This window comes from Haliaeetus albicilla, chromosome 13, assembly GCF_947461875.1.
Source record: "Haliaeetus albicilla chromosome 13, bHalAlb1.1, whole genome shotgun sequence".
Lineage (NCBI taxonomy): Eukaryota > Metazoa > Chordata > Aves > Accipitriformes > Accipitridae > Haliaeetus > Haliaeetus albicilla.
The window spans coordinates 4,297,610-4,325,419 of NC_091495.1; the positions used below are offsets into that span (position 1 = coordinate 4,297,610).

Sequence of the window (27,810 nt, forward strand, 5' to 3'; positions counted from 1 at the left end):
CAGGAGGTATCTGTCTTGGCATTTTTTTCCTTTACCTGGAGTTTCTTCCTGAGAGAAGACAATTGTGCTCCTTGAACTGGTAGAGAGAGGATCATCAGCTGATTAATCCATCCAGGGGACTGTCGTGATGCAGCCATCTGTCATTTGACAGTCATGAAGAGAAATCAAGACAGAGATGCCCAGTTCAAAAAATTAATAGACACCAGAGTCTATTCTTCAAGACCTTGGATCATATGTATAAAACAACTTGGAAACCCTTCTGAATCTTCATTTATCCTCTGATAGTTTTAGCGTGGTCCTGAATTAGTGCTTGCTCTCATATGAATGAAATGTAAGTTCCATTTTGCATACTAGTATGATTTTATTGAATTTAATGATAACTGGATATTTCCCTCAAAGTCTTGTCACCATGGTATTTCAAGAGAATCTTGGGGTTTGGGGTTTTTTAAACTATTTAATAATCATCAGCTCACTCTTAACTGTTGTAAATGAAAGTGGAGCAATGTGTACTATACTCCTAAAATGGCCTCCAGAAAAAAAACGGGCAGGAGCCAACCTCCTTCCAATTTTTCTTCATTATGCTCACGATGTGCTGCTGGACCTGACTTGATGTTTTAAAATGTCTGTGTTTTACTAGTCATGTTAAAATAAAGCACACTTGCTCTAGTTTTGAAAGTCACTAGTAATTGGAAAGATCTCTTGTAGCCCTAGTGATATTTTTTCATCTCCTGACTTTTGCATATAGAATTCTTACTATTATCTGAAACAAATTTTGTGGTTTGATATATGAAACCCAAAGTTAATCAAATTGCAATGTCTTCCTATCTGTGCAAATTATTTTGACATTCAGAGAATGTTACCGCTTTTTAAACTATGTCATAAATATTATTATCCATTTCATCACTATAACATGACCATTTATATTGATGTATTTCAGGATGAAGAGTTATGGCTTACATTCATTTGTAACCAAATTCTCTTGTGCCCTATATATTTCTCAAGCTTCACCGTTTGGGTTTGGGTTTTTTGGGGGGTGGCAGGTCAGCCTACTTTCAATCTACAGCTGTAGAAACTAGAGACATGCTACTGAAAAGACAAAACCAGAAAACTGTCTTCCTAGATTTGTTTAAATCCTGAAGTGCCTAGTTAGTCCAACTTGCAGTGGGCTACAGTAATTTTTTACTAAATGGGAATTTGTTTGACTGTAAGATGGACTTCTGCAGTTTTCATCTGTACTCATTTCAGAAGATCTTGTAGGTCTAAGATCTTCCAGAGGAAAGGAGATACAGATAGATTAGATAGACAGACAGATATATGGATATATGAGGGAAAAGTCACTACTGTTTTAGAATTATTTTTTTTTTCTGGCAGTCACTGTCATTCTCATGAAACTGATTCAGACACCTTAGCAAAATGGACTCTGTTTTACACATACAGCTAAATGAGTATTCTTACAATTCATTACAAGCCTACTGTTGTTAGAAAGAGATTGTCATGATTTTTTTTTTTACACTTTTTGTGTAAATATCACTGTTCTCATCTTGAGTAGGCTTAAATGAGTGGGGAAAAAGTAACAACTATTTGGTGATATCTGCTAAAATTAGGGTAACACTTAGGGTAACTTAAAGAATTAGTTAAATTAGTTTTAAAAATTGTAACTAGCTCCCTTCAGAAACATCTACAGTTTGAGGGTTATTTTAAAGGTGAGAATGGTGGAATCTTTCAGCCAGTACACTTCAGAGAAAAGATGCTGTCTTGTGTCTCATTACATTTGCTTATGCTTTTTGATTATGGGAGAAGAAAAAAAAAATTTAAAAAAAACAGAAAAACAGCCTAACAGCTAACTTTTAACAAGATTAAAATCCTTCCGAGCAATGTGAAGGATTGAATGGGAGTCAGGTTCAGCAGAATTACCCATGGCAATCCAGCTCCAGCACTCACTTAAAATGCACGTGATTTAAAAGCTCTGTGTGTCTGAAACAGCTACTTACAGTTTAAAAGAAAAACAAACAAACAAATAAACCTCAAAAAACAACAAACCCCCCCACCTATGTATCTCAAAATTCTCATTTTGGCTGTCTTGTAGACAAACCCTGTTTCCAGATGATACCCTGGTGCAGCATGACTCAGTGACAGGAAAGTGTTCACAAGGTACCTTCCTCAAGCATTAATATTTGTAACAAGAAAAATATTTTAGCTCAGTCAAAAAGCAAACAAAGCAAATAAGGACTTAAAGATTGGATTCAGCGTCCAGGCCTTATGGTGATATTCTTGAAGCTGTTTTCTTCTTGTTGTGTCACAAATAGTCATTCTGTATATTTCTGGGTTTTTTCCAGATGATGAAATTAGTTTACCAGTCCGCAGGGACTATCGGGATTGTGGCATTTTCTCCTGTTTGGGTTCCTATAAAGGTGCCAAGGAAAAGAGGAGATGAATCAGCAAGTGCATGAAGACTAATCATAGTTGAAAATAAAGACACGTTATTTAGCTCTGGCCTTAGGACTGTATAGCTTTTAACCTATCAAATAGATTCTATACCTTACAAAAAAATAACACATTTATTTTGCCTAGGAGCAACACAAAAGCAGGGGCTCTTGGATCCATGAAGGGGAGCATAAATAGTGCCTCTCCTTCAGGGACAAAAGTGCCTGGGCTGTAGAAAGTAAAAGTGTTTTGTTGTCCCTTGGTCTTACCAAACAAGACATGCAAAACAGCGTAGCTGAGAAGGAAGGACTTTTTCCCAGCGCAGACACCCAGTGCATTAAAAGCATCCTGGTTAGTTCAGCTGGGGCCCCTGATTTCAACACCACTTTAAACATAAAATACTTTTGTCACGGTAAGTCAGCATTGCTGGTCTCCATCCCTGCTCTAGGGCCATAAAGGGTCTGAGGCCATGAACCGAAACTTGCTGAGAAGTCATCCCTCAAGAGCCACGTGGTTCGTCCCAGCTTTTGGGGCGGATCCTCCCTTCAGGGAGTTGGGCTGGGAGGTCCCCGCATTCCTTCCTTTGAGATGAAGGAGACGGGCACGGATGGGAAGGCAGAGATGTCTCCGGTCCTCACCTGTTTGCTGGTTTTCCTGGTGGGCTGCTCAGGATGCCAGCACCATGCCTGCCGCTGCGTGGGCAGGGTCTTCATCTGTCAGGAGAGCAAGGTGGTCCAGGTTCCCCGGGACATCCCCGCCAACGCCACCGAACTGTGAGTAGGGAGAGGGAACGGTTGCGAGCAGCAGCCTTGCTGCTGGCTCTCAAAAAAACAAACGGCTGCTTGGCAAGCCAAGGGTCGGGTTTGTAGAGAGTCGCTCGGGAGACTTACGCCAGCTGTTTGGAAAGCACAGCCCTTTCTCCGACACTTGCTTAATTACATCTTGAAGCTCCTCTCCGTCACTCTGCTCGTGCTCGTTTTAAGATCTCTGTTAAGGAAAGATATGGTACCTCATAATGCAAAGCGCAGACTAAATTTTAAACAAGCTTCCTTGGTGCTATGACAGTAATTTGAAGCATAAAGTCTAAGCCTTCTTTACAGCTTGCTTTAGCATTGCCGAAACGTGTAGTGCAACTTGTCTGCCCCAAACAACTTGATGGTGAGCGTTTGTGTCTGTACTGAGGGAGCTTTCCAAAGGTTTGTGCTTGTTTGCCAAGAAGCAACTTAATGTTTTCTTTTTGAAATCACAAAGGCATTACAGAAAGAACTCTGATAAACGTTCAGAGAGTGATCCTCCTCTATCAGAGGAGAAGCACAACTGCAGTTGGAGAGAGTGAACAATGCAAAGATACCGTACTGCGTTACTCCAGGAAGGGTTTTATCTATTTTAAAGCTTCTCTTTGTTTTCCATAAAGTAACGTGAGCAATACTGTATGACAGCTGTTTTCTGTCAGTAGCACAGGCGAGCAAAAAAGCTTACGCAAGTATGTAAATGTGCAAGCGATTGGTTTTGTTTTAATTTTTTTTAAAGCAAATTATATCACCCCTTGCCTACACCCACAGCCGCCTGACATCATTACGACCTGAAGCAAAAACAAAAGGAGTAGCCCTGGATAAACCCTTTGATTAATAAGTGGAGTGGCAAGTTTGGAGGGAGGATACAGTGAAGAATGATATATCACTGATTGGCAAAAATATGCCCCTATCTTGATTTTACACACCACAATATATCCGTGGTTACTGTCCCACAGTTTTCCTAGGGCAGAAGTTTTGTTTCGTTCAGAAGGAAGAGTTGTTATGCTCACTGAATAACTAGACTGCGGTGAAAACTTGAGAAAAATGTCTGAATTAACCACAAAAGGTCAGTAAAAGTTTAAATCATTCTCGCAACTAGAGGGGAAAAATAATCCATCTGTGATTTAGGTCATCTAAATCCTGAGTGAACTGTGCTCCAGGCATATACTGCTAATTTTGTTTAATTTTGCTTTGATTGTTTCTTTAGATTACACAGTTAAGGTCTGCCTTCTAGGGATTAAGCAAAAGCATTTTATAATTATTTCCGCAAAGAAGTAGAGTTTTATATCACCAAAAAGCACCTGTTAGTAAAATGGGATTTGTTCACAGAAGATCCTTGTTAACTTCTCAAGGGTTTGTTGAGGATGCTAATTTGCGGGTTCCTCAGCACGAGAGTGTATTCTCTGAAACAGGCAGACTACAACGTTAGTGCGACTGAAAACAGCAAACAAATCCTTTCTTCTGGCAAATATTGGAGTTAGAATCTCTTGGCTCTCTTCTCGCTTATACCTACTTTTGATTCCTCAGGAGGTAATTCTGGTCCCGTTCAATTCTATAGCTCTGGGACTAATTTCAGCGTGGCTTAAAAATTTGTCCATGAAAACCATTTAGAGTTGCTTTGAATATACCAAATGTTACCGTTACTAAAGCCAGATACATTAGCTGAAGAGCATTAAGATAAACCTTAGATTTTTCCTTCAAGGTCAAAGGGGGACTCTAGAAAGGTGCCTTCCTGTGCATCTCTCCACTGAGTGCTCAGTGGGGTGATTCAGGTGACTGAAATAGAATTTACTGCTTGAGGTGCTGTTGCAAATGCACTCTTGGTAACAGAAAAAGCTTGCTTTATGTTTCTTCAAAAAGCCTCAATGAGTCAAAAGGGTTCTAAAATCAGTGTAGCAACTTGAGTGTAGATGGCTATGGTGTCTAAGGACCTTGTACAGGATGCAAGAAGAGAGTTCTTGCTAAGTACAGCTCCTGCAAGGTACTTTTTTCACTTAAGAGCTCATTCTGGGAGTGCTGGATGCGGTCTATTTTTGTTTGACGTAAGGGAGGAGGGTTTCTTCAGTACACTTAGAGCTCTTCACCTTCTCTTATGTGGTCTTGATAGCTTTCCTAAGTGATCCTAGAGCCCTTCCCTAGTGCTTTTTAGATCATAGAATTATAGAATGGTTTGGGTTGGAAGGGACCTTAAAGTTCCAACCCCCCTGCCATGGGCAGGGACACCTTCCACTAGACCAGGTTGCTCAAAGCCCCATCCGACCTGGCCTTGAACGCTGCCAGGGATGGGGCATCCACAGCCTCTCTGGGCAACCTGTTCCACCCTCACGGTAAAGAATTTCTTCTTAATATCTAATCTAAATCTACCTTCTCTCGGTTTAAAACTGTTACACCTTGTCCTGTGTTGAATAACATGCCCATGAAAGCTTTGGAGAGAGAACAGGAGCCTGATAAGCCTCAAGCACTTCTCCTGTTGATGTGTGTTTCTGTTCCACTACAGCTGTTTCTTAAGTCAAGACATTAGCATGTGGCAGCCAGCTCTGTTACTTGGTAAGAAAGCTCAGAATAAAGGTAAAAATATTGCCCTCGACAACCATTATCTCTGCTCTTCGCCATGTCTGATTTTTCTTTTTTTTTTTTTTTTTTTGGTGGGTTGGCCACTGTCACATGCTGCCATGATGGGTTTCTTTGTGATTGGTTTCCCAACAGTGAGAGCTTACACTCCACAGTGAACGTGAGCTCTGCGGGCATGGTGCGAGAACCGGGATTTTGCTCCTGGTTGGACTAGCGTCTGCTTTAGCAAGGGTGTTGCAAAGGGGAAGGCTGGCAGCCTCTTACGGTGAGGGATTTTGGTTTGTACTTACCATGCAGAAACAGAGCAGGGATCAGAAACCAAGGGTTTTCATTACTCTTCTTGCTGCCACATCTGCTTTTTCTTTTACAGGCCAAAATCTCATGAGAGGGTAGTTACAGCTTGGTTTGTACGTTGCTTCTTGAAGATTTGCAAACACTCTGCAGCTGGCATGCTCCGAGTGTTTGCAGGGGAGACTGTGGTTATTAACTGTTTTGCTTTGTAATCTTTGCCTGGAAGAGGAGTTGGACAGAAGAATTTTTAGCATTTTTTTAATAGATACCAAAACACCTGTGAGAAATGTAGACGGCTCTGAATTACAACTCTGGAGGTAATCCGTGAGAAACCAGAGGCCAAAAGTTCAGATGGGAAACGTAGGTTCATCTGTGTCAAACTATTAACTATTAATTGCCTCGCAAAGTGAGAGAGGGGGAGCAACTCAGTGGGCACCCGAGGCAGTTTACTCCTTGAAGGTTTAAAGCAGTTTTAAAATTCAGTGTCAAGCCTTGTAATCCATTGTTAGTATTCACTAAGACTTCATTTAGCCGTTACAGGTCTTGCTTTGAGAAAGTAATGCAAACAAAAATAACTTGTTCTCAGAATAGGAGAGATCCTTCTTAAGATTTAGCAAACTACTTTAAGCAGAAACGTATGAATATCAACTGGGAATACAACTTGAAGTGCTAGGAAAAGCTCACTTATTCTCTAACATCACCCTTCTTTGCTTTTGGGTTTCTCATCTCAGCAGTGCTTGAAATCACTCTTAGGTATCCCAGGGAAATAGAGAGCTCTAGCCCAGCAGCTTGGTGCAACCATTTGAGCAGTAGACTATACCTCTATTTGACAAAGTAAAGCAACAGTACAAGGCAGCTTAAGAAGGGGGGTAAAAAAGGCTACTTGGTCCAATTCTGCTTGCAATCCTGCAGAGTTCTGTGAGATAAATGTTAATATCAATGTTTTACCTGCATCCTGAAACAGATACTGTGATAAAAAGGTATCAGGAAATCAAATTTGGTCGTGTTGTATTTGTTATAAAGAGAAACTGCCTCCAACTGGGTTATTTTCCTAATTTTCTCCTGCTCCTAAACTTTACTCCCTTGATGTTTAGCCCTTCTTAGCTGGCATACAACTGCAGCAGCCAACAGCAGCATGTAGGTGTTGACCAGTCGGTTCCTTCTGCCTGACTGTTTCTATACCATGGAGACGATATAAGAAACATCTCTCGAGAATGGAAGTTTCTCAAGGAATGCTTGCAAACTTAGATATGTGACTCAGCTGATTAAAAGGAATTGTTTAACATTTTAGCACGACGGAGGCTTCAGTGGGAGAGTGGTGCCAGTTTTAGAAAGAAGTGACTGAGATGACTGAAATAATTGACGACAGAGATGGTCCGTCATTTGGCACCCATCTGTCAAAGTGCTACCTAAGAGGAAACTGCAGGTAAAATAGATAAGGCCTAGGGCTTCCTCATGCGTTGTTTTGCATTTTAAAAAACATTCTCTGGCTTCACTAGCCAGTTCAGCCATTGTCAGTGCAGTTTAGAGGTATGTTATATAGAGTATTTTCTTCCAAGCATCTGCAAACTATAAACAGTGGGATTTTTTTACTTGTTTTCTGCATAGGTGTTTTTGTACAAGTTGCTCAAGGATATTTATTTTAGACTATCAAGTCAAGGCTGAGTAGATGTCTGACCACTAAAACGGTGGCTGCCTTGAAACAGCGAGTTCTGTGTTACGTACTGAGTGAGTCAGATGTGCTTCCCTGCGACAGAAGCTGCAATTAGGATCTTTTTTTTTTAATGCTTTCACACTTAAAGTTGAAATTACATTGAAACCTGCAAATAATTACAGTTCTTGCTCAGGTATTTATACTGGTGGACTGACCTTAACCTAAGAAAGACAGGGTGTGGAGGGGATAAAGTAAGCTAACAAAATGAAGACCCATGAAGCTTTCAAGTCCCTGTGTTATGGTGGTTAATCATATAGTTAATCGATAAACCCACATATTATCAGAAGGGGATGAGAATATTTTCACAGCAGAGCATATTGAGAAAGTTACGTGCTATTGAAAGCTTTTTTTTTTTTTTTTTTTTTTCTTTAATTTAAACCAGCTTTGCTTCTGTTAGGGTAGAAAAAAGTCTGCAGTTAGTGCTACATTCTTCTCTTCCTGCATTTATGATCAGTTCATACTTTGAAGCAGAAAGCTATAGAGGTTGCTGTACGATCACTGGCTGTATATCGGTGGAGTGGTCCAACACTTATGCTGGATTCTGTATTTGACATTTTCATTGGGAGGATAAAAAGAAATAGGCAGAGCATAAGAGAGAAAAAAGAACAGGAAGAAAGTGACACTAAAGGATAATAAACTCTGCGGGGCAGATCCTCAGCTGGTATAAATTACCAAGCATATATCTCTACAGAAACATCCAGTTTCCAAAGCTTCCAGAGCTTTTCAACGCAAGGAGGTATGCTGCACACACTAGGAGTCGTTTTGCAGCACAGTACTCTCTGCCGGCTTACTCATGATACTATGGCAGTAAATACATAGACGTGACTTTCACCTGACTGCAGCTCCATGCATCTATGAGAGACGTATGATCGAGTCTGAAGATGTATAGATGCGTGCATGTATATCTAATGTATCTTTGAAATGAAAGTGCTTTTACATAAAATTTAATGGCAAATATACGACTTCTTCAATCACTAAGCTTTTTGCAGGGAAACACAGTGAAAGCCCAGACTTGATTTTGTTCGCATGCAGCATTGAGAGGGTACCAAGGTCTGTGCCAGCTGATGCTCTTCGCTGGGGTCAGCCACAGAGATTGTCCCCATGTACAACTTGTGGCTTTTCTGGCAGCCTCTGTCTCGCACACACACAAAACCAGAGGGCCCGTGTCACATCCCCGCACATCTGATACCAGGCAGAATGGATCCCTGGGGCCGGTCAGCTCCACGTCCTGAAATAAAGCCTCCCTGTTAGACATTTTAGGTATATTCTGCTTCAGTTCCTCCAAAGCATCAAAACTTGCCTATTGAATGAGATTATCATCAATGTTTTTCTAAAGTGTTCGGAAGATTAAACTAGTCATTTGTAGGTGTTACATTTTCTTGTCTCGAATATGGTGTCTTCATCTTGGGTGTCTCCCCATTCAAATCTTGTTTCATATAATTATAACCTAGGAGAGTTTGACAGTAATGTTATTCATGAGATGCGAGCTGGTAAATACCAAGGTTTAGCATAGAGGCACAGCAAGAGAGAAAAGCCCTAGTAAGATCAGAAATAAGTAGTTTTAAAGTAAAATGTGCTTAAAATGGAGAAGTTGGTAAGCCTAGGGGATGTTACAAAGTAGGATAGAGGTCTATCTTTTACTTCTCCAACAAGAACGTGAATCACAAAACAGATGTGAGGAATCATGCATTCACTGGTGTCATGCAGCAGTTAATTTCCTTTGCTCTGAATGGTGTGCCACGCTAAACTCTTCAACAGTATGGATGATTTCCTAGCTTCATTTACTCCCCTTAGCACAGCTTCTCACAACTCATCACTTTTCACTGCACAGAATTAAAATGCTGTATTTTAGACTTCATTGTCTCCTCTTTTCTAATATTAAAATGTATTAACTTCATCTCTCATCCCACCCAGGGAGGCCAAGGCGCTTTAGCACAGCGAACCCTATTGATACTCAAGGGTGACTGTCGTTAGCTGGGAAAGCAGAGCGTAGTCAGAGCTCTAGGGAAAAGTTTTGAAGGGTGCTTTTATGAGTTTGAAAGACATTAAAGTGCTTATGTGTTTCTGTCTCAGCTTCGCTGAGTTGCCCTCCTATCCCTTACGTAGGGAGCTCAACGTATTTACACAGAGGGGGATGCAGAAAGGTGTACGTACGCCCGTGCCCTCGTGCTCTGACCCAGCAGGGTACAAGCTGCTGTACTGTAAGAGCCGCCAAGCCAGGACGGCTCATCCGTAATCTCTGTATCTGCATTTGTCCATGCAATAGGTTTATAAATGACAGCTTGGGAATTTGAGTTAATCATTTTCTGGATCTGGCCCTTAGCAAAGTCATATCAGCATTGCAGTCCTGAAGAATAAAGCCTATTATCTCCCTCAAAACCCAGGCCATGCCTCTTGAAATTAAAAAAAATAAATAAATAAATAAATAAATAAATAAAAACAGATTTGAAAATAGCTTCTCAAATACTTGATCTTCCCAGCAGCATTTCTGAGGTGTAACAGAGAAGAGATCTCCAATGGAAGGTGTCTTTAAAAGCTTGAAATTCAATTCCTCTGGAATAGTATCGCACACCAAATGTGTCACCTGATAAGGCAGCAGGAGAAAGTCTGTTGTGCAGCTCGAGGGTTTCCTTTGCAGATGCCAAGGGGGTCAGTGAAAATACTGGGTATGTGGAGAGCTTAATGAGGGCGAAAGAAAAGAGTGGAATTTTGAGGAATGCCACAAGAACCGAGAGAACACTTGCACAGAAGAGAGATGCCAAGTGAATATATGTCCCAAAGGGGATAGCTGCTCTAACTGCCAGCAGTTTGTATGCAGGAGGGGGTCCTGCAAAGCCAAACCGAATTATCTACCAAAGAAAAATAAACAAACTCGTTAGACACCCAACTGAGGAGCAAAAGAAATCCATGCAAAGTTCAACATGCCTCACTCCTCTAACTTGATGGCATTTTAGTTAGTTCTGCTTAACTTTCCTGAGTGTCCTTGTGCAGGCAAGCTAAAAGATAATTGGGGTAGGTTCACAGCTAATTTAAATTGTCATAGCTTCATTAACTTCAGTGGAAAGAACGAAGTTCATTTTCACTGTCTGGCGATGGGGACCTCTGTCAGCCATGTGTTGTTCATTTTGGCAGCAGCTGATTGGTAATTACTCTGTGTGTGTGGTAAACAAGATGCTTTGGGCACAAAAGACAGGTATAATTTTTCATAGCAGTCTATTAGTTTTACACAGCGAGGGGCAAGCACTTTGGTAGGAAAAGTCACTTTTCTTTGTTTAAGACCTTGACCTTTTCAGAGAAAACCTGTAAATTATTTCACACTCTTTGCCTGTAGTTTGATTGGACTGCTCTTATTAGCAGTGAAATTTAAGTCATTAAAATGAAGCTTATTTCAAATTATAGGTCAGAGTCAAGCCTGGATTTCATATAAGAGTATAGAAAATTATTTCTTCTAATTGTCTTGCGTACATTGTAATAAGGAGCCAAATTTCTGCCTTTACTCAGGTAAAAGCAGAAATTTACTTCCTTGATTTTGGGGGTCTAGGGTCAGAAAAGCTTGTGATTTGTTTGCTTTTGCTTAATGTTTTCCTCCAAGTATCCTTAGGTGTTTCAGGAGCTCAGCCTAGAAGGTATGGATGCCTCTTATCTCCCATTACCTTATCAAGCCACTCAGACGCATTTGCTCCTGCTTAGCTAGAGGAGAATTTACAGACTGCTATTACATGCAGAGGGAGCTATGTTTCTGAATGAAATGCAAACAGCCTTCAACCCAACTCAGATGAACCAGTCTTTGTTTTTCATAAGTATATTGAGCTTTCTGAGCCTCTGTCTTTGCCTGGACTAGCTAAATAATGCTATATCCTTGACTGTAACATATTCGGAACTTGCTATAGACCAAGCAGCCTCAATTTTAAACACGTGCCCTCTGGGTGAGCTGCGGGCTGAAGCTTTCACCTCTGTCTGCTCTCTTATCTACTCACGTATGTGGTTACTAGTCAGCATTTTGGCATATTTGCCTGGAAATCCTGGTTTGTGAACGCCTGTGGAGCATTGCTCTGGTAACAGTTCCACTGACATAGAGTTTCCCCATAAGGCACATGAGGCTGTACTTTCTGATATGAATCCTTGTCCAAATACAGTCAGTTAATTGGAATTAATTTGTAAATATTTGTTTGTAAGAAATCTGTGAATCTTCAGTGGTTTTCAAAAAACACTACATGCATAAATATGCAGTGAGGAAAACTTCCAAGTTTTCAATGTTTGATTCATCTTTTGTTGAGAGTGGAGCAAGGAGGGAATATACTTTCAGATGCTGGTCAGCAGATTTTTGTTTAAGTTGAAATAGTAGTGTGCAGTTAAGAGCTGGATTGACTGTGTGAAGACCAGGAAAGAAGGTGGTGCTTGTTTTCTCAGGAGAGTTTCTGGTGTCCTGTATTTGTATTCTGAACATAAAACTGTGGGATGCAGTGGGATACTCCCAAAGCAACTCCTGCTCACCCTTACCCCAAAAACAGATCTCACCCAAAGAAGTAAAGGGAATAGCGTGCATGTGTGCAGGGTATCTGTGTGTTTAACCTCTTCCTCTATTGGTTTGACTCCAGGCAAAGAAGATGAGAAAACAGTAGCACGTGTACGTAGCTGTAACTGATGAAGTGGCCAAGGCTCAGGTGGGAGAGAGCAGCAATAGAAGGAGGGTGTATTGGATCTGTCTGTCCCTTTTTCCCAACACCAGGAGCACGGGATGGAAAGAAGTGATACTTATTTATTTGGAGTTGGTCATCTTCGCTGAAAAGGGTTGTCACATGGGCAGGCTAAGGATTATAATGGTTTTCTTTTACACACCTTCGGAAAGCCTTTTAACGGTTTCATATTCTGTGCTATGCCTCGTGCTTAGGAATGATCCCTGGTGTAACACTCTTGCCCACCCTTGGCTTTGAGAGGTTTAGGTTTCAGTGCTAACTTCAGGGTAAGCTTGGATTTCTTTTTTCTCTTGTACCATCCCGCGACCTACATATATTAGGCTATTGCCTTCAGTAGCCCGATAAGCATTTTCGAGGAAGGAGCCTTTATCGAAGGGCATCCTATTCAACGGGAAGCACTCATGTCTGTGAAAGCCACGGATATGCGCGGAGGTAAGAAAGCAAACCTGTCTCCAGCAGTGGAAGCACTGCCCGTGCTGCTTTCTCTGGCGTCTCCAGTCTGTCCACAGCTGCAGAAAAGGAGCACAGATCAGCCAAATCCATTTTTTCCTTCTTGTTAACTACTGGGAAGTGATCAATTCTGAAGAGGCTTTCCTCAGAGTCCAGTCTCCCAACAGGAATATTTATAGACAGACAGGAATTTCTGAACAAGCAAGGTATAAGAAAAGGAGCTATAAACTCCCCTGCTATGAGAAGACAGCAGGTTGATGCTAAAACCCTGCCTTTTCCCCAAAGTTTTCTTTGGCCAACAGAGCTGCTGCTATGGAAATTTTTGCTTTTCTTTTTTTGGCAAGTGGAGAGTCATAAAAGAAGTACAGACTGTGTCAGAATATGACAGCAAAACAAGAAATGCCCCAGCAGAACAACAACTCTCTCTAGGTGAAATTACTGGTTTGGGGAAATACTCACTGTATCCGAATCCCAGGAGCTGTAATTTCCTATCTGCAGTATATTGTTGCCATGGCAAGATGAAGCCCAGACCTCATTCTTCAGTCCTTTGAAATCGGCGTTAGTGGCCCCTGTGAGGGAATACCCTACAAGAAAATCTAGGGTTTGATTCTGCAGGCATTCGTACACATCCTAATTGCTTGCCCAAGCAGCTCTGCTGCCTTCCAGTGGGACGAATCGCAGGTGTGAAACTACCCATCTGTACGTATTTGCAGATTCAGGACTTTGTGCTGTTGTGGTAGACAGGAAACCACTCCAGGGAAAAATAAAACGGGTGTTGAAAGCACAAATGAAATAGGAAACCAACTGTTTAAATTTATTTTAAATTATTAGGGGAGATTTTAATTGTTTTAATAGGCCATATGGAAATGATGAGATTTTTCTTAGGGCTCACAAAGTTTTCTATAAATATTAACAGATTTCACAACATTCCTGCTAAGTATGTAAACATAATTTTATCCATTACAGAAACAGCAAAGCTATAGCTTGTAAAGGACAAGCAATTTCCCGAGAGTACAGGGTAACAAATCAGTCGTTTAGCTGGGACTATAGCCCCTTCAGGACCTTATTCACCAGCCTGTACTCCTATGGCAATATATTTCCTTGTTCAAAGAAAAAAAAAAAAAATTACTCCTTGCACATTCATATTCCTTTCTAATAACTATTTCTCATCACAGGAAGGGTTTATGCTCAGCGGCATGAAATGCATGCCTGCTGCTTTGAGTCTCCTATATAAGGCAGTACAAAGTCATAGCTCTGCTATTTTTTAACGTTCAAGTGATGCGTATACAGTTTCAGGGTTTTTTCCCTCAAATATATTTTTACTGACATGGTACCTCTGCACCATCACCTTTTCCGCTTTCTTCATTTCTGTACTTTTCTTGTATCAGTTTCTGTCACTGTATTAGAAGAGCAGCATTTCACAGTAGTGTTACAGTCAGTAATTTAAAGAGAGCTGAGGTGGAGATTTTTGTCAGCATTTCAGTTATGGCTAACTGTTGGCTCTGTTATGGTCAGGAGGGCTGCAAATGGAGCACTAATTGGCAGGTTTTCACCCCTTCATGAGTTTAACTGCTATCTGTATATGTCTCCTTAGCTAGAGCCCTTCACGAATACATGAATGATGCATCTACAGGATTTTTTATATATATATACTCACACAGTATTCATGTAGCAAGCAATATTACTTTGGCTTCCTTCATTTCTGTACATATTACTGTCATGTTGTATCGGTGCAGCTGAGCGTACTACATGGACCTACACCCCAGAAATTGGGTTGGTTTTTGAGCACTTTACCCTAGAAGTTGGAGCACGTCCATGCAGGGCTTTAGAGGAGCACTGCGTGGGCTGGACACGGAGGTGTGAGTCTCCACGAAGTGCCCGTCGAGGAGGGCTTGCCCTTGGACGTACCGATGCCCTGCTCTGATGGGGACAGCCTTGTAGCTTCAGGGCTGTGGACCACCAGCAGCAGCTAGGGCTTTGCCGTTTTGTTTGTCTGTCAGAGGCACGAACGCTGTCTGGAATAAACTCTCCGGCGGCGCTAGAAAACGGGGAGACTGGCTCTTTGTTCACGGCTTTGAAAGAATTTTTTTTTTTTTTTTTTTTCCCCCTTCCACGTCAGGCTGCCAAGAGGTGGCCTTGGTTCTAGATGTAGATTCATCTCTTTAGTGTCCTCCAGGCTGAATGCATGTAGTGGTGGTTATCAGCTAAAATAGGGAATGAGGCAGGGGGTGCTTCAGGAGTTCCTGCTTGCGTCTCCTTGAAGATTTTCTGCATTCCACAGAAAGCTTGTTAACCTCTGTTTTGAAGGGTTAGCAGGCTGCTATTTTTATTAGCAGTGCCTGACTTGCCATCTAGAGTACATCTTTACAGTGTTCATCATATAAGAGTGTATACATTTCTGTAAAACACCTTACACTAGTATGCTACTTTTATGGACAAAAGCTTTGGGCTTCAGCCTACGTTGCATAGAAATACTCGGGGTTCTGTTAGTCTGAACTCAACTGATTCAGGTTGGCTCTCGATCCTAGAAGCTCACAAGTCCCAGAAGCCTTAATCTTCAATATGATGTCAACTGCTTTTCTTAAAATGCTCCAGAGAAGGAAAAAGGTGCACCTAGACTATATTGAGGTCTAAATTTCACCCTTACGATCAAGTATAGCATCAGTGTAGGAGTTTCCATGGCGTTGAATTCCCATAGTTGGAAAGTCCTTTCCCAACATCAGTATCTGTATTTCAGCAGCTGCTGTAACAGAACCCAGTGACCATGCTTCCACTGCTAGCCAGCCTAACAGCATGCTTCCAAATTATGCTTAGCTTGCATGGTCATCTGAATGTTGTTCTCTCTCGTTGATCTTACTGAAGAGGTGATGGTGGAAAACTTTCCGGAAAAAAAAACGGTGTCAAACTGATCACTAACCATTCCCTGCTATCTCAATGCTGAAATAGCGATACTCACCGCTAGATAAAGGGATAATCACCTGCAACATCTGTGTGTTACAGAGGATTACCCTTGAGTGAAGGAGGTAGGAAAATCAAAAAAGCATACACAAAGGCAGACAATATGTTGGTTGTGGCTTTCTATACTTTCATTGCCTGGTATTTGCTCTTCTGTAACTCAGTATAGGGGCCCTAAATATTGTTTTGGTGAACGACAATAACAGTAGCACTTACACAAACTGCAACTTTTGTCAAAAGCAGCATAAAATAATCTTTTAAACACTGTAGTCTTATAAACAAAGCCCTAGGAAATAAACATCCTTTACAACTGTCAAATTCAGAGCAAGCGTTCATTTTCTCATTGCCAAAAGCGTGCCTTAATCTGAGAAAGTGAGAGAAAATGACCACTATCATGCCTACTCTTTGAACAATCTATTTGCAAGAATAGATATGGATGTTACATTAAAAAAAAAAAAAAGTGGTTGGCTAGTGAGATGAAATAATCAAAAGGGCTGAAATAACAAGCCCTTCATCTAACCCAACAGATCAAGGGGTATAAATTAGTGGAGCATTTTCTCGACAAAGTAATGAACTACAAAATTCATGCATTCTCTCTTTTTCGCAAGGCCAACTCATCTTTAAAACTTAAGAGACCTTTTACTATGCAAAACAGAGGAAAAAAAAAAAAAAGGAGATCCTGCAAGGAAGCTGCAATTAGAGTAATGTAAAGTAATGATGCAGACCTTTGAAATAAATCTGAGGGAAAACGTAACGATTCTGGAAGGTATGTGTGAAACTTTGCAATGACATTTCAGGTTCGGTAGTTATGCTGACTGTCATTTTTGCTGGCCCTAAAGCAAAACCAAACAAGGTTAACCAAGCCTCTTGCAGCGAATTCTATCAGCTAGATAAGACGTGCAGCACTTAACGTACAGTACATTGGCTGATTTTGGATGTCGCCAGAGAAGAATGTGAGGCCAATTCATTTTTTTGTTACAAACTCTGATCGGGATGATATCATCTCCGCATAAAGAGATTATCATTGCATCGCTGATTGGTTAACCTCTGTTCCCATTATTCAGGCTTATGCATGTAATAAAAGGTCTATTCAATACATGTTGAAAAATCACTGGAAGAATTCTTATTGATTTCCATTAGATAGTGCCGTACTATTGGGCCTGGTCTTTCATTGCATTGCTTTAGCACTTGGTCATCAGTACTGAAGTGTCAGCTAACAAAAGCCAAGGAGCCGTGGCAACGTTTTTCTAATATGACTCATGAATAGAAGTGATATAAAATGAGAGCATTAGACAAAGCCAAGTTCTTATACAATTTATACCCCTTTAATTATCTTCTGTCACAGCAAGTTATCATTGTTTTTAATTAAGCAAATGTCGTTAGACTGGCAAGATGTGCTGCTTCATGCTTTACCCCTGCTGGAAATGTTTATTTCTGTTTTGAAATTTTAATACGAAATATCAGGGAGGTGGAAGGAGAGCAGAGATTTCAAGCACCCTGACATTCGGTACTGTATATTATGTTTCCCTAACCCTCTCTTCAAGGTGAGCAGTCAAGATAAGCCAATGATCTGCAGCCCATCTAATTTGTTTTTCCATCATTTTCTTAAGTTGTCTTACGTGCAATAATCATTACAGTGTAAGTGACACTGCTGGGAAAATCAATTCTTACTCTCCGAATAGAAAATAACTTACACTAGACTTGAATCATAATTGGTATTTTGTTTATTTTGTCGTACTTGCAGTTAACCACTGACTACTTTGGCCAAGAAAGTTCTATGTCTTCTGGCAAAGGAGCCGCTTGCTATAAAACATTATAAAATCCACTTCCGATTGAAATGTAATAAAAACCGCTTATGGATCTACACTGAATTTTCTGTCAGATGTTCGATATTATGTCCTTGAAGATTAAAAAGTGTCTGAATATTTATTAGCAAGATGGAAGGCTATTCCAAATAGGCTTTGAACCATCCTCATTACTGGAGCATGTGAATGACTTTCAGTAGTACATCTGTCATATATTCTATTATTATAAGATTATTACTCCCCTTTTGCTGTTTATCTATAATTCAACCACAACAATGAAAAAGACTCTTATGTGCTATATGTGGGCACAAAGCCCATGTAACTGATGCCAGCTTTTCAACCTGAGGATGAATGGGAGTTAGCAGAGGTTATCAGCACCGTGCATTGTTCTCCCACCTCTAGGGTGTCATGTGGTGTGCCAAAAACCTCTTCGGCTATACTGTATTTGATGAAATAAATTCAGGGCTGGTAGTTTGTATTTGGCTTAGTTTCAATAAGAAAGTTACACTGGAGGGGGGAAAAAAAGGTTTTTTAAAGTGCTCTGGTTTCCTGTGCAGCACTTGCGCTCCAGAGCTGATGCTTGGAGTGTTTGGGATAGAACCCCCATGATGAGAAGGGGACCTTGTGGTGACGTCCTGGTGATGAATAGTACAAGCCCTCCACATACACACCCTGGGCTGGTGACCTGGGGTCCCGCTGCGACGTGGGAAGCTGTTTGGAGCTGCAATATGCTTTATTGGATGAGGCGGCCGCTATTAATCAAAAGCAGCTTATCTGAAGTAGGGTCATTCCCTTATTACCCTGAGTAAGGAGGCAGCCGGGATGCTCCATTTTTTTCCCTGCCCTTGTAGGTGGTGTGTCACGTAGCAGGAGCGTCCGCGTGTTGTACCCTTACGTTGTCACAAGGGATCTGGAGACCAGCTCTTGCTGGGAGCAGCGCCGGTGCAGAGCTGCGTGCCCAGGCGAAGGCACCTCGTGCGGAGCGGGGACCCCGCCGTTGGCACGCTCTTGCTTGGCTCCTCGGTGACCTGACCTTGGAGTGAGACACTGCAGCTTCCCTCGAGCGAAGTCCCTCTGGGAAAAATAAAACAAAACAAAACAAAACAAACACAAAGAGGAAAACAAGGTGCCTGTGTGTAAATGCTCCCTCTCGTTGCCAAAAACCTGACCCTCTCTCCCCTCTGGTGCATAATCCTTGGCTGACTGTTTGGGGGAGAGAAAACTCCTGAACGCTCTCTGACACCCCTTCCTAACCTCATGTGTGGAAAGGTACTTTTCCAGTGATTTGACCAAGAATCTCTTCACCTGAGCATTAAATCTCATATATAATGCAGGATACTTTGTGCTTGTTTGGCTATTTAGTCCTGTCCTCCCTGTAAATTCCTGCGTTTATCTTCAGGACAAAGGATTTATTTCATGATTTATTTATCAATTTTTTTTTTATTTTATTTTTTAATTTTTTTTTCTTCTGAGGAAAGGAAAAAGAAAAGGAGGCTGTGTTTGTGTTTGGATAACCAGGAGCATTTTCAGGCTCTGTATCCAACTCTGTCCAGCTGTTCTGGGAGAGATACTGAAAAGCTGCAAGTGGATTCTTGTGCCACCTTATCTCGTTCAGACAAGAGAAGACACCCCTTGGCTTATAACGATAAGCTACAGCCCTGATCGATTTGATCTGTGCTTTTGTCCTTCTTCATAATTTGAGCTATTGATTCTATTTATTAAAACTAATTTAAAAAACACAAGCCCTGAGTGCTCTGCTGTTCCAGATCAGGCTGCTCCGGGCAGTCTGATCTGAAGCTAATCCATTCACTGCTGATTTATTTTCACTCTGTTTTCAAGCAGAGTTCTGTTCTGTGTTTCATTTTTTTTTGTCCTCTGTTTCTCTCTGAGAAAAAAGACATTTAATTTCACACCTCCAGTGAGAGCAGGGGGGTCTAGATTCCTTTTTCTGACATATGAAGTAAGCTCAGTAAAGTTTACCTGGCTCACATTCGTGCAGGTTTTGCTCAGATGGTGGCCCACAGTGTATTGTTCTCTGTTGTCTTAAATCAAAATACTACCTTTATGCTAGAAAAGAAATCTCAGTATTTGCCTAAATGCACTCATCTTGCCATACTGGAGTTAACAGGACTCACCGTGTTCCTGAATTAAGGGCCAGCAGAGGAAATCCCTTCCCTACTTCTTTCTGGGAAGCACAGGTTTGTCTGAGGGCTGGGGGATAGTTCTCTAAAAATAAATATCTTTATTCAGACTTAGAGAAATCAAATAAAGCCCTTGCTATTAAAAACAGATTTAAAAAAAAAGCCTTAAGGAGCTAGGTACCTTTTAGCACCAAGCTGGGTTTTAGTCTCTGGCCAAGGATCAGCATTTAGTGACTTGGTGGTATTTATTTACTGGTGGTGGTACTATTGCAGCCTTCTTTCCCTCAGTTTAACACAATTGTTTAAACCTTCAGCCTTCAAATTCTTCATCTGGTTAAAAGCTCTCTGGGTGTTCTGCTTGTGCAGGGACTGCATTTTGTCTCTACTGCATCTCTCCATGTTTGCTGCTGTAACATATTCTTTCCGCAATAAAAAACCTCATAGCCTGTTCCTAATTTATCCTGAGGTCTGCTTGGTCATCCTCATAGTCTAAAGCCTGTGATTTCTTCTGCAATATGTCATAACTATCAGCTGGAATCAATCAGACAGAACATAAGCATAGATATCATCATGAAGGAAACAGGCATAGGGTAATAGCCTCCAAAGCCTTTGTCTGCTTTTAAAAACCTTATGCTTTACTTCAGAATCAATATGGACACAGAAGAATGGAGTCAGTACTACTGAATCTTTCTTTGCAGGTTAGAAATGCCTTATGTAGGAAGATATCTTTGTTTTGACTCGAGAGTCATAGGTATTGATTGGATACTTGCTACAACCAACCTTTAAGCAAACATGCAACTGTTCAGATATTGGTAGGAAAGCGAAGCCCCTCAGCTTGTTTATGCCGTGATCTTGCCCTAAAGCTTCACAGACATGTTGTATAGCCCAGCAAAGATCTTCTGCGAGTGGTCAGCAGCTCAAATTTGGCCCATCAGCACCAACCAAGAGCATGCTAGATCCTCTTTCCACAATCCCCTGCTTTGCCTCCAGGCAGGAGTACAGCCCCGCAGAGGCAGATGCCGATCAGTTTTTCCTCTGTAGGAAGGCAGCCCCTCCTTTGCCTGCTCTCTCCCAGCAATATAAGCCATGGCTATGGTAAGGCCGATCAAGCATCCTGCGTACAAGAGGGATTCTTAAGAGCTGCTAAAGGTAGAGTAAGAATAGGGCAAGCATTTAAGATGTATTACCGCAGTACTCCTTCAGCCTCCAACTAATTCCAGATCAGGGGATTGTCTGAAATTCTTGTTGTTTGTTTAGTAACCCTAATTTATCTCTCCTCAGATTATTTGTACGTTCTACCTGTGAGCCCCCATCAGCTTCTTGCACCCAGGCAAGCTGCATGAAGGAGCTCTGGCAGTCCATGTGCACTGCGAGAAGAGCCAGGTCCTCTTGTTTGCTTTGAATCCCGCTGCTTCTGGCCTCACCTCTTAAGTTGTTGTAATGGACGAGCTGATAAAGCATCAGTCCTCGTCCACCCTCTCTGGGATATTTTGCCGACCTCTAGCAACGCTTTAAGCCTTCCATGCTGAGAAGTCCCAGCCAAATTGTTTTTTTCCTCTTAGGGAATCCATATCATGTCTTCTATTGCCCTCTTCTATACCCTTTTTGAGATGAAAGGGATCAGAACTACACCCTCTATTCAAAGACTACGTCAACCACTTGGTTTTTTACTGTAGAGAAGGGGGAGGGAGGTTTTAGAAAAAGAGTGGAGCAAACAAGTAACACAAAACATTTAAGCATTTAGAGTATTATGAGCCCGGAGTCTGCTTTATAGTCCACCCTCCAAAGTGGGGGTGAGGAGGACAGTAAGGGACAACCTGAGATTTTGCAGTGGCAGTGCATTTCCCCTGATTTTACAAAGATTATCAAAATTACCTAGCAAAAGAATTTGTGGAGAGCTGAAATGTTCTTTTAATATTTTTATTATTAAAGAAGGCTGAAGCGTTCTTGTCGCATTTATTTTTGGAAATGTCTCATGGAGCTAATTCTGTGCAATGAAATAGAAGTCTGAATGTGGCACTGAAAACATTACTCCTGGTTCAGTTTTACCCTTTATTCTTCTGGCAAAGGGAGGGGGACTAATCCTTGAATTGTTTTAACCTAAGGAGCAACCACTTCTTCTGCAACGTACAAAAACTTGCACTAGCCATGAATATTGATGAATACTTCAGTGCTTCAATCTGGACATAGAGCACCTGTTTCAAAGAGTGCCGAAATAGGTGGTGTTTGCTTGTGCTGATCTGGATATGTCTCCCCATTTTGGTAAAGCTGTCCCAGGCTGGCTGCAGTGCAGGTTGTTTGCTGCTCTGATGTGTGTCTCAGCAGAGAGATGTGTACCTCTCCAGCTTTGCCTGCCTCAGGGACATCTTGAAGAGAGTGATATTTTGGTAGTTGACCCTCTTCATATATTTGGCTTTCATGCATTTATCCATTTTTTCTTGAGTGCCTACCATCCACAGTGTCCTGTAGCAAGGAGTTGCATCGTTGAACTACGTGCTGTGTGAAGACTGAACTTCTGCTTTGCAAATCTTCACCCAGCTCTTCTCTTACTGCCCTGGTCATCATACATGCTTGTCACCTTGCTCCTCACTCCACTTCCACGTCGCTTATGACTATGGTGTGCAGGCCCCGTGCAGGTCTCCGTGGGATGCCATTCACGACCTTCCTTCACTCAGATGAGTTTTACATCTGTCCTTGTTTCTTCCAGTCAGGTTTTATCTAATTTTACGCAAGAAGATGCCTATCACAGTCATCTAGAGAGCTGATGACACAGTCAATTCAAGGCAGCTGATGGAAGGGTGCGTAGGAAGGGGACAGAAGTCTAGATTTCATCCAGTGAGGTTAGATGTTGCAAAGGATATATTTTCCCAGACATAACCGCTCAGCTCTTTCTTAGAGATCTTCCATAACCTGCAGCTGTGCCATGAGCGGGTCAAGTTTCTCCCATCTCTATGTCACTGTTCTGTCACCCTTTTTAAGAGGATCATACGTGTTTATTATTTTTAAGTGCTCCATAGAGGGTTCACGTTCGAGAAGCACTCTGAAGGTGAAAACACTAAGCCCATCTCTATTCTGAACGTAAGCTAGTGTTTCAGTTGCCAGTGTGGTCAAGCTGGCACCTTTCTGAAACAATAATACTCACTTTCAAATGCATTAAAGATCCATACTTGACACCAGTGCAAGCTTTGCCCTGTGTGTTACTGGGAAGAGATCTGTCAATCTTAAAGGAAATAGAACAGTTAGTATTTTTAAGGCTACTGATACACTAGCTGCCGTGCTGTATTTATTCCGGAACATTATTTTAACATGTGAAAGTAAATTCACGGCTAGTGGAAGGTAGATAAACTCAGCATTTGCAGGGGCAAGCTAATTCTCGCTAAAATAACAGGAAAACATAATTATTTAATTTTTTTAGTAAAAGGAGAAGTAATAAGGATTCCTTGTTTTGTTGTTCCCTTTCTATCAAATTGGTGATGTCTATGGGGAAGAGATCTCAATAACAGAGAAAAACTGTGAGGGAAGAGAGATGCTCTCAGGAGAGTGCAGGAAGAAATTGAAAGAGTCCATCCACCTGCAATTCATATCCCTGTGAATGTTTCCCTCAGCAATCACCAACAGATGAGCTGAGAAAAGTTCTTGGCATGGAAACTGTGCGGCTAGGAAGAGCACCAGTGACGTGGGAATGAGCGGTGAGCAATGGCAGTAAATGGGAATGTTTATAGGACTTCAATAAAATGTGCATAGTGCGTTACAGTGCAAGGACTACGAGCTCTCTTACGTACGCAGGAGCCTGTCACTCATGTTAATCTCATGGGTGCTCCCATTCTCAGTGTGCTCTGTGGTTCATCCTCTTGCAGAGGCAGCAGCAATTCCAGGAGCCAGCTTCTGTCCCCCTGGAAATAGTCAGGGGAGACACTCAGATTAGAGGAAGGCATGACCAGAGGGGATGAACAGGAGGGTTTGCTGCTTTGCATGGTGCTAGAGTAACAAAAGGTGGGGATTTTTCATGTTTGTCACTTTTAGTGTTATTTCAAAATGTAAGTGTTTAAAATTTAAATGTGCACTTCAGCACGTAAAAAGAAGATAATGCTCCACTCGCCACAGTGGGGGAGAAGTGGGAGCATATGGCCTAGGCCCAGCATATTTCTGAATTTCAGTATAGTTAGGTCAACATAAATCTAGCTGGTGTCCTGGGAACAGCGGAGTACATGCCGTTTGCATCCAGGACCCCTTCTTCAGGAGATGCTGTTTTTCCAAAGACTGCCAGTTGTGTTAGCTATGTTTGGCACTCATGCTGCTCTTTGGAAAATACAGCACATATTAGATAGCAGAGAGAATATTTACTTTTACAAAGCTCGTACTCAGATCCAGCAGAAAAAAAGAGTACGATCAAGTCTCCAAGTGCTATTTCTTAAATGGTTTCTGACTGCTCTGGCATCAAGAAGTATCAGATATCTCATTACACCTTCAAACAAGCCTTTGGATATATCCAAATTAATCCAAATATTTGGTGGGGACCCTGTTACTTATTAGGCTGTGTGTGCTCATTAAGGAATGTAACAGTGAGTATCTTTCTTTCTTTCTATTTTATTAATACTCTGTGATATTTCAGCTGTGTCCCATTAAGCAATGTAGGTATAGCACCTATGAGGATATGGATGAGAAAGCAGGTAAAAAGCACACTAGCTCTTTCTAATAAATTCCTCAAGCAAGATAAAGTGACAGAGGGAAGTTATTTGGTGTTTTGCTAAAAAGCGATGGTTCAGCAAGACGTTTTGCAGAAAAGCTTTCTCTTTCTCTTTTACCTTCACTAAGGCGTCCAACCCAGAACTTAAGGAATTTTGTCCCTGGACAATCTGTCTCAGTCAATAAAAATAGCATCACGTATGGAGGGCCTGACAACATAGAAGGTCACGAGGTCTTAGAGGTAGAAACACTACACACAAAGAACACTTGTCACCTTTTTGCTGTGACCTCAGCCGATGAACAAGCCACTGTTCTCTCCCTGCTGTGGATTAAGATCTTTTCTGACACATTGTTGGGACAGGAGAAGAGTTGAAGTGACTGGCTGTGTGTGAGCAGGATGGCTATTCTTGCTCTGAATCAAAAGAGGGGAAGAAAGTTTTGAAGACAATACCTAAAAAGCCCCCTGTTTGGTTGGACTGTGGACATTTTCCATAACCCTATTTGCCTTGACAAGTTGCCCACAGGAAGGAACACAAAGTACAACGCTCTTTGTGCAAGAAGAAAATACCCAGTACTTGTACAATGCTCCTTTTGTTAGGAAATTATGCAGAGATATTAATATAAATAGATGCAACACTGAGAGTGTGCTCAGAGTGAATGAATTTTAATGGCTCCTCACCATAAAGATGGTTGCAGATATCAAGGTCAGATTTTAAGGAAGTTGCACATTTATCACAAGCTGTACATTTCTCAAAGGCCCATGTGAGTAAGCTGCGAGGAACGAGGATGTGCTCTTCTAAAAGCAGTGTAATGTCTTACAGGATAATCGATACTAGTAAAAGTATAGCTATTTGTAAAAATAAAGCAATGGCTATTTTCTGGCTCTCTGTAAGCAAGACTGGATAACTTCATTCACTTGTGTTATTTATCCTACACAAAACACTTTTCACAGCATGCCCTTGACATTAATAGAAGCAATTTTAACTGTGCTTTCAAGCTTACTGCTGGCCTTTATTGTGGGTAACCCACTCCCAGCAGTTAAACTCTGCCTGGGTGCAAACATGGTAACTGTGATTCTGCTCATAGGCCTAAAGAGGACTTGTTTGTTGTTGCAATTTGTGCTCGGTAGCAAACCTTTTTTTCTCTGTGTGTACATACTGTAGAGGAATCCAGAGCTCCAGTTTTTCTTTGCTGTGCTCATGCTCCCGGCAAGCTTAAAGAAAAGAGGAGATCCTTCCTGCTAAGACGGCATTGCTTTGCTGTCTGCTTTATCTGCTGCAAGGGTGCTGGATGCAAAGTTTGCCCTTTGATTTGCAGCCGCCCGGATCCACCGAAGGGACCAACGTCCTTGTGTCAGAGGTTGCACTGCAATAAGTCTGCTTGGGGCAGATATCATTTGTCTTTGTTAGATATCTTGTGCATTACTGCGACTTGCACCTAAATCTTCAAGAATATTGTTTGTCAGGCGCTTTGCAAAATGAGCTGACACGCACAGGTCTGAATAGTCGTGACTCTGTTCCTCTCCAGCTTTATCTCAGCGTAAAGCAACCCAGCCTAAGTACGGTGAAATAATTGCACTAAGCATAGACCATTAAACATCTCAGATCGAGTAAAAGTCCTGGTGTTGCATCTCTTTTTCTGATTGGGAATTTTGCAATGGTCCCTTTTTTTTTTCCTCCCCTTTTTTTTTTTTTAATCCCCCATCTCCAGATTCATCCCACCCTATTCAAGCAGAGGTATTTGAAAGCATCTTGGAGTTTTATTTTTAACTGCCTGCACGTGTGACCTCGGAATGAAGCTATCTGCAGCGTCGGGGGGGGATGTACAGTGTTACTGAGGACAGCGTATGCTTTGTGCAGAAATGAAAAGGGTATCAGTGCTGAGACTAAACATACCATGGGTTTGGAAAACTAAGGCAGGGGGGAGGGAGAGTGAGTAAGTTTTACAAGCATTTTGCTTGACCATTTTTGCCAGGTTTTAGATGCTTTTTTTCTTTTTTTCCCTCACAACAATTTTCTGTCCTTCCTTATCGCTCTTTATCAGCTGTTAGCTGCTGAGGGGCACTGTGTGCAACTTATGAGCTGACCTAAGCAAGGTCCAGGGGGTAAAACAAATCCCACAGCAACTTTGCTGTGTGCCTGTGTGAGCAGCATCGCGGCTCTGCTGGGGAAACGGGCATTTCGTTATCCGTGTTATGGTATTGCGGGCACTCTACAAGTGAAATGCCAACAGGACGTCAGCTGTCTGATCTTCAAATGCTTCCCTTCAGCTTCTTGTGCCTGGGTGGCATTATCACGCCGAGCAACTATTCACTAAATTTAGAATAGGAATGCCATCAGTACTATTCATTATCCTTTTAATCTAATTCAAAAAAGAAAAGGAAATTGATTTTTAAGGGAGGCCACTGGTAAAGATGAAGGAGTGATTTTTCACAAGCTACTGCACATATTGCCTTTTAGATTCAGACCTGCAAAGCAGACGGGCATCGCTAATAACTTTATCATCACAGTTCTAATTGTATTTACTTTGTCTGTACATTGCTTTGTTTAATAGCACACAAAGCAAAGTATTTTCTTTCTCAGAGATGCCCCTGACATCACTCCCAGACCTGCAGAGATTCCCAAGTAGCACACCCAAAAGGAGGACGTGCACCCTCCCAGATTTATCCTGCGTTTTTCAGACAGAAGACTGATTTTCCCTTGTATTGCTGAGCATGACGTTACACGGTACGGAATATCTCCCTCATTAGTTCGGGTCACCTGCCCGTTCGTGTCCCCCCCCCAGACTATAGCCCACCTCCCGGGCAGCAAAGTGAGAAACAGAGGCAGCCTTGATGCTGTGCAAACACTGTTCAGCGAAAGCTAGAAGGTTCATGTATCAGTATGGTTTGGGTCAAAAATCTAAACCACAGCACCCTATGAGATGCCATGAAGAAAATTAACTCTCTCCTAGCCAGGGCCAGTACAGACTGCAACTCAGGAAGGGATCTTTGGTTTCCGTCTTCTCCATAAAATGTACATTGCCTAGGTTTTCCTTGGAATACTCACCTTTACCTGCGTTTATTATCCCATAAAAGGAATAAACCAGCTGCACGGCTGAGATAGCTTGTCCTTTCACAAGCATTTGAAGGGGATGAGCAGCTGATTTAGGCGCATTAGGTAAATGCAGTGATTAGATGCTTCAAGCCAGATTGTGCATATTAGCGAGGGATTACAGCCTCTCTCTCGTAAATCAATTTACATGTGTGTAAAGTAGGGGCTCTCAGACTCTCAAATGCTTGGA

At 41.7% G+C, this 27,810-nt stretch overlaps 1 protein-coding gene across 1 annotated transcript in view; it reads left to right on the forward strand.

Annotated features, from left to right (window-relative positions):
- Positions 1 to 3,000: 3,000 nt before the first annotated feature.
- FSHR (follicle stimulating hormone receptor) overlaps positions 3,001 to 27,810 on the forward strand; it is an 80,909-nt gene continuing 56,099 nt past the window's right edge. The window contains exon 1 of the mRNA XM_069799925.1: positions 3,001 to 3,197. Coding sequence (XP_069656026.1) covers positions 3,013 to 3,197 — 185 coding nt within the window. The 5' untranslated portion in view covers positions 3,001 to 3,012. The remainder of the gene's footprint in view (positions 3,198 to 27,810) is intronic.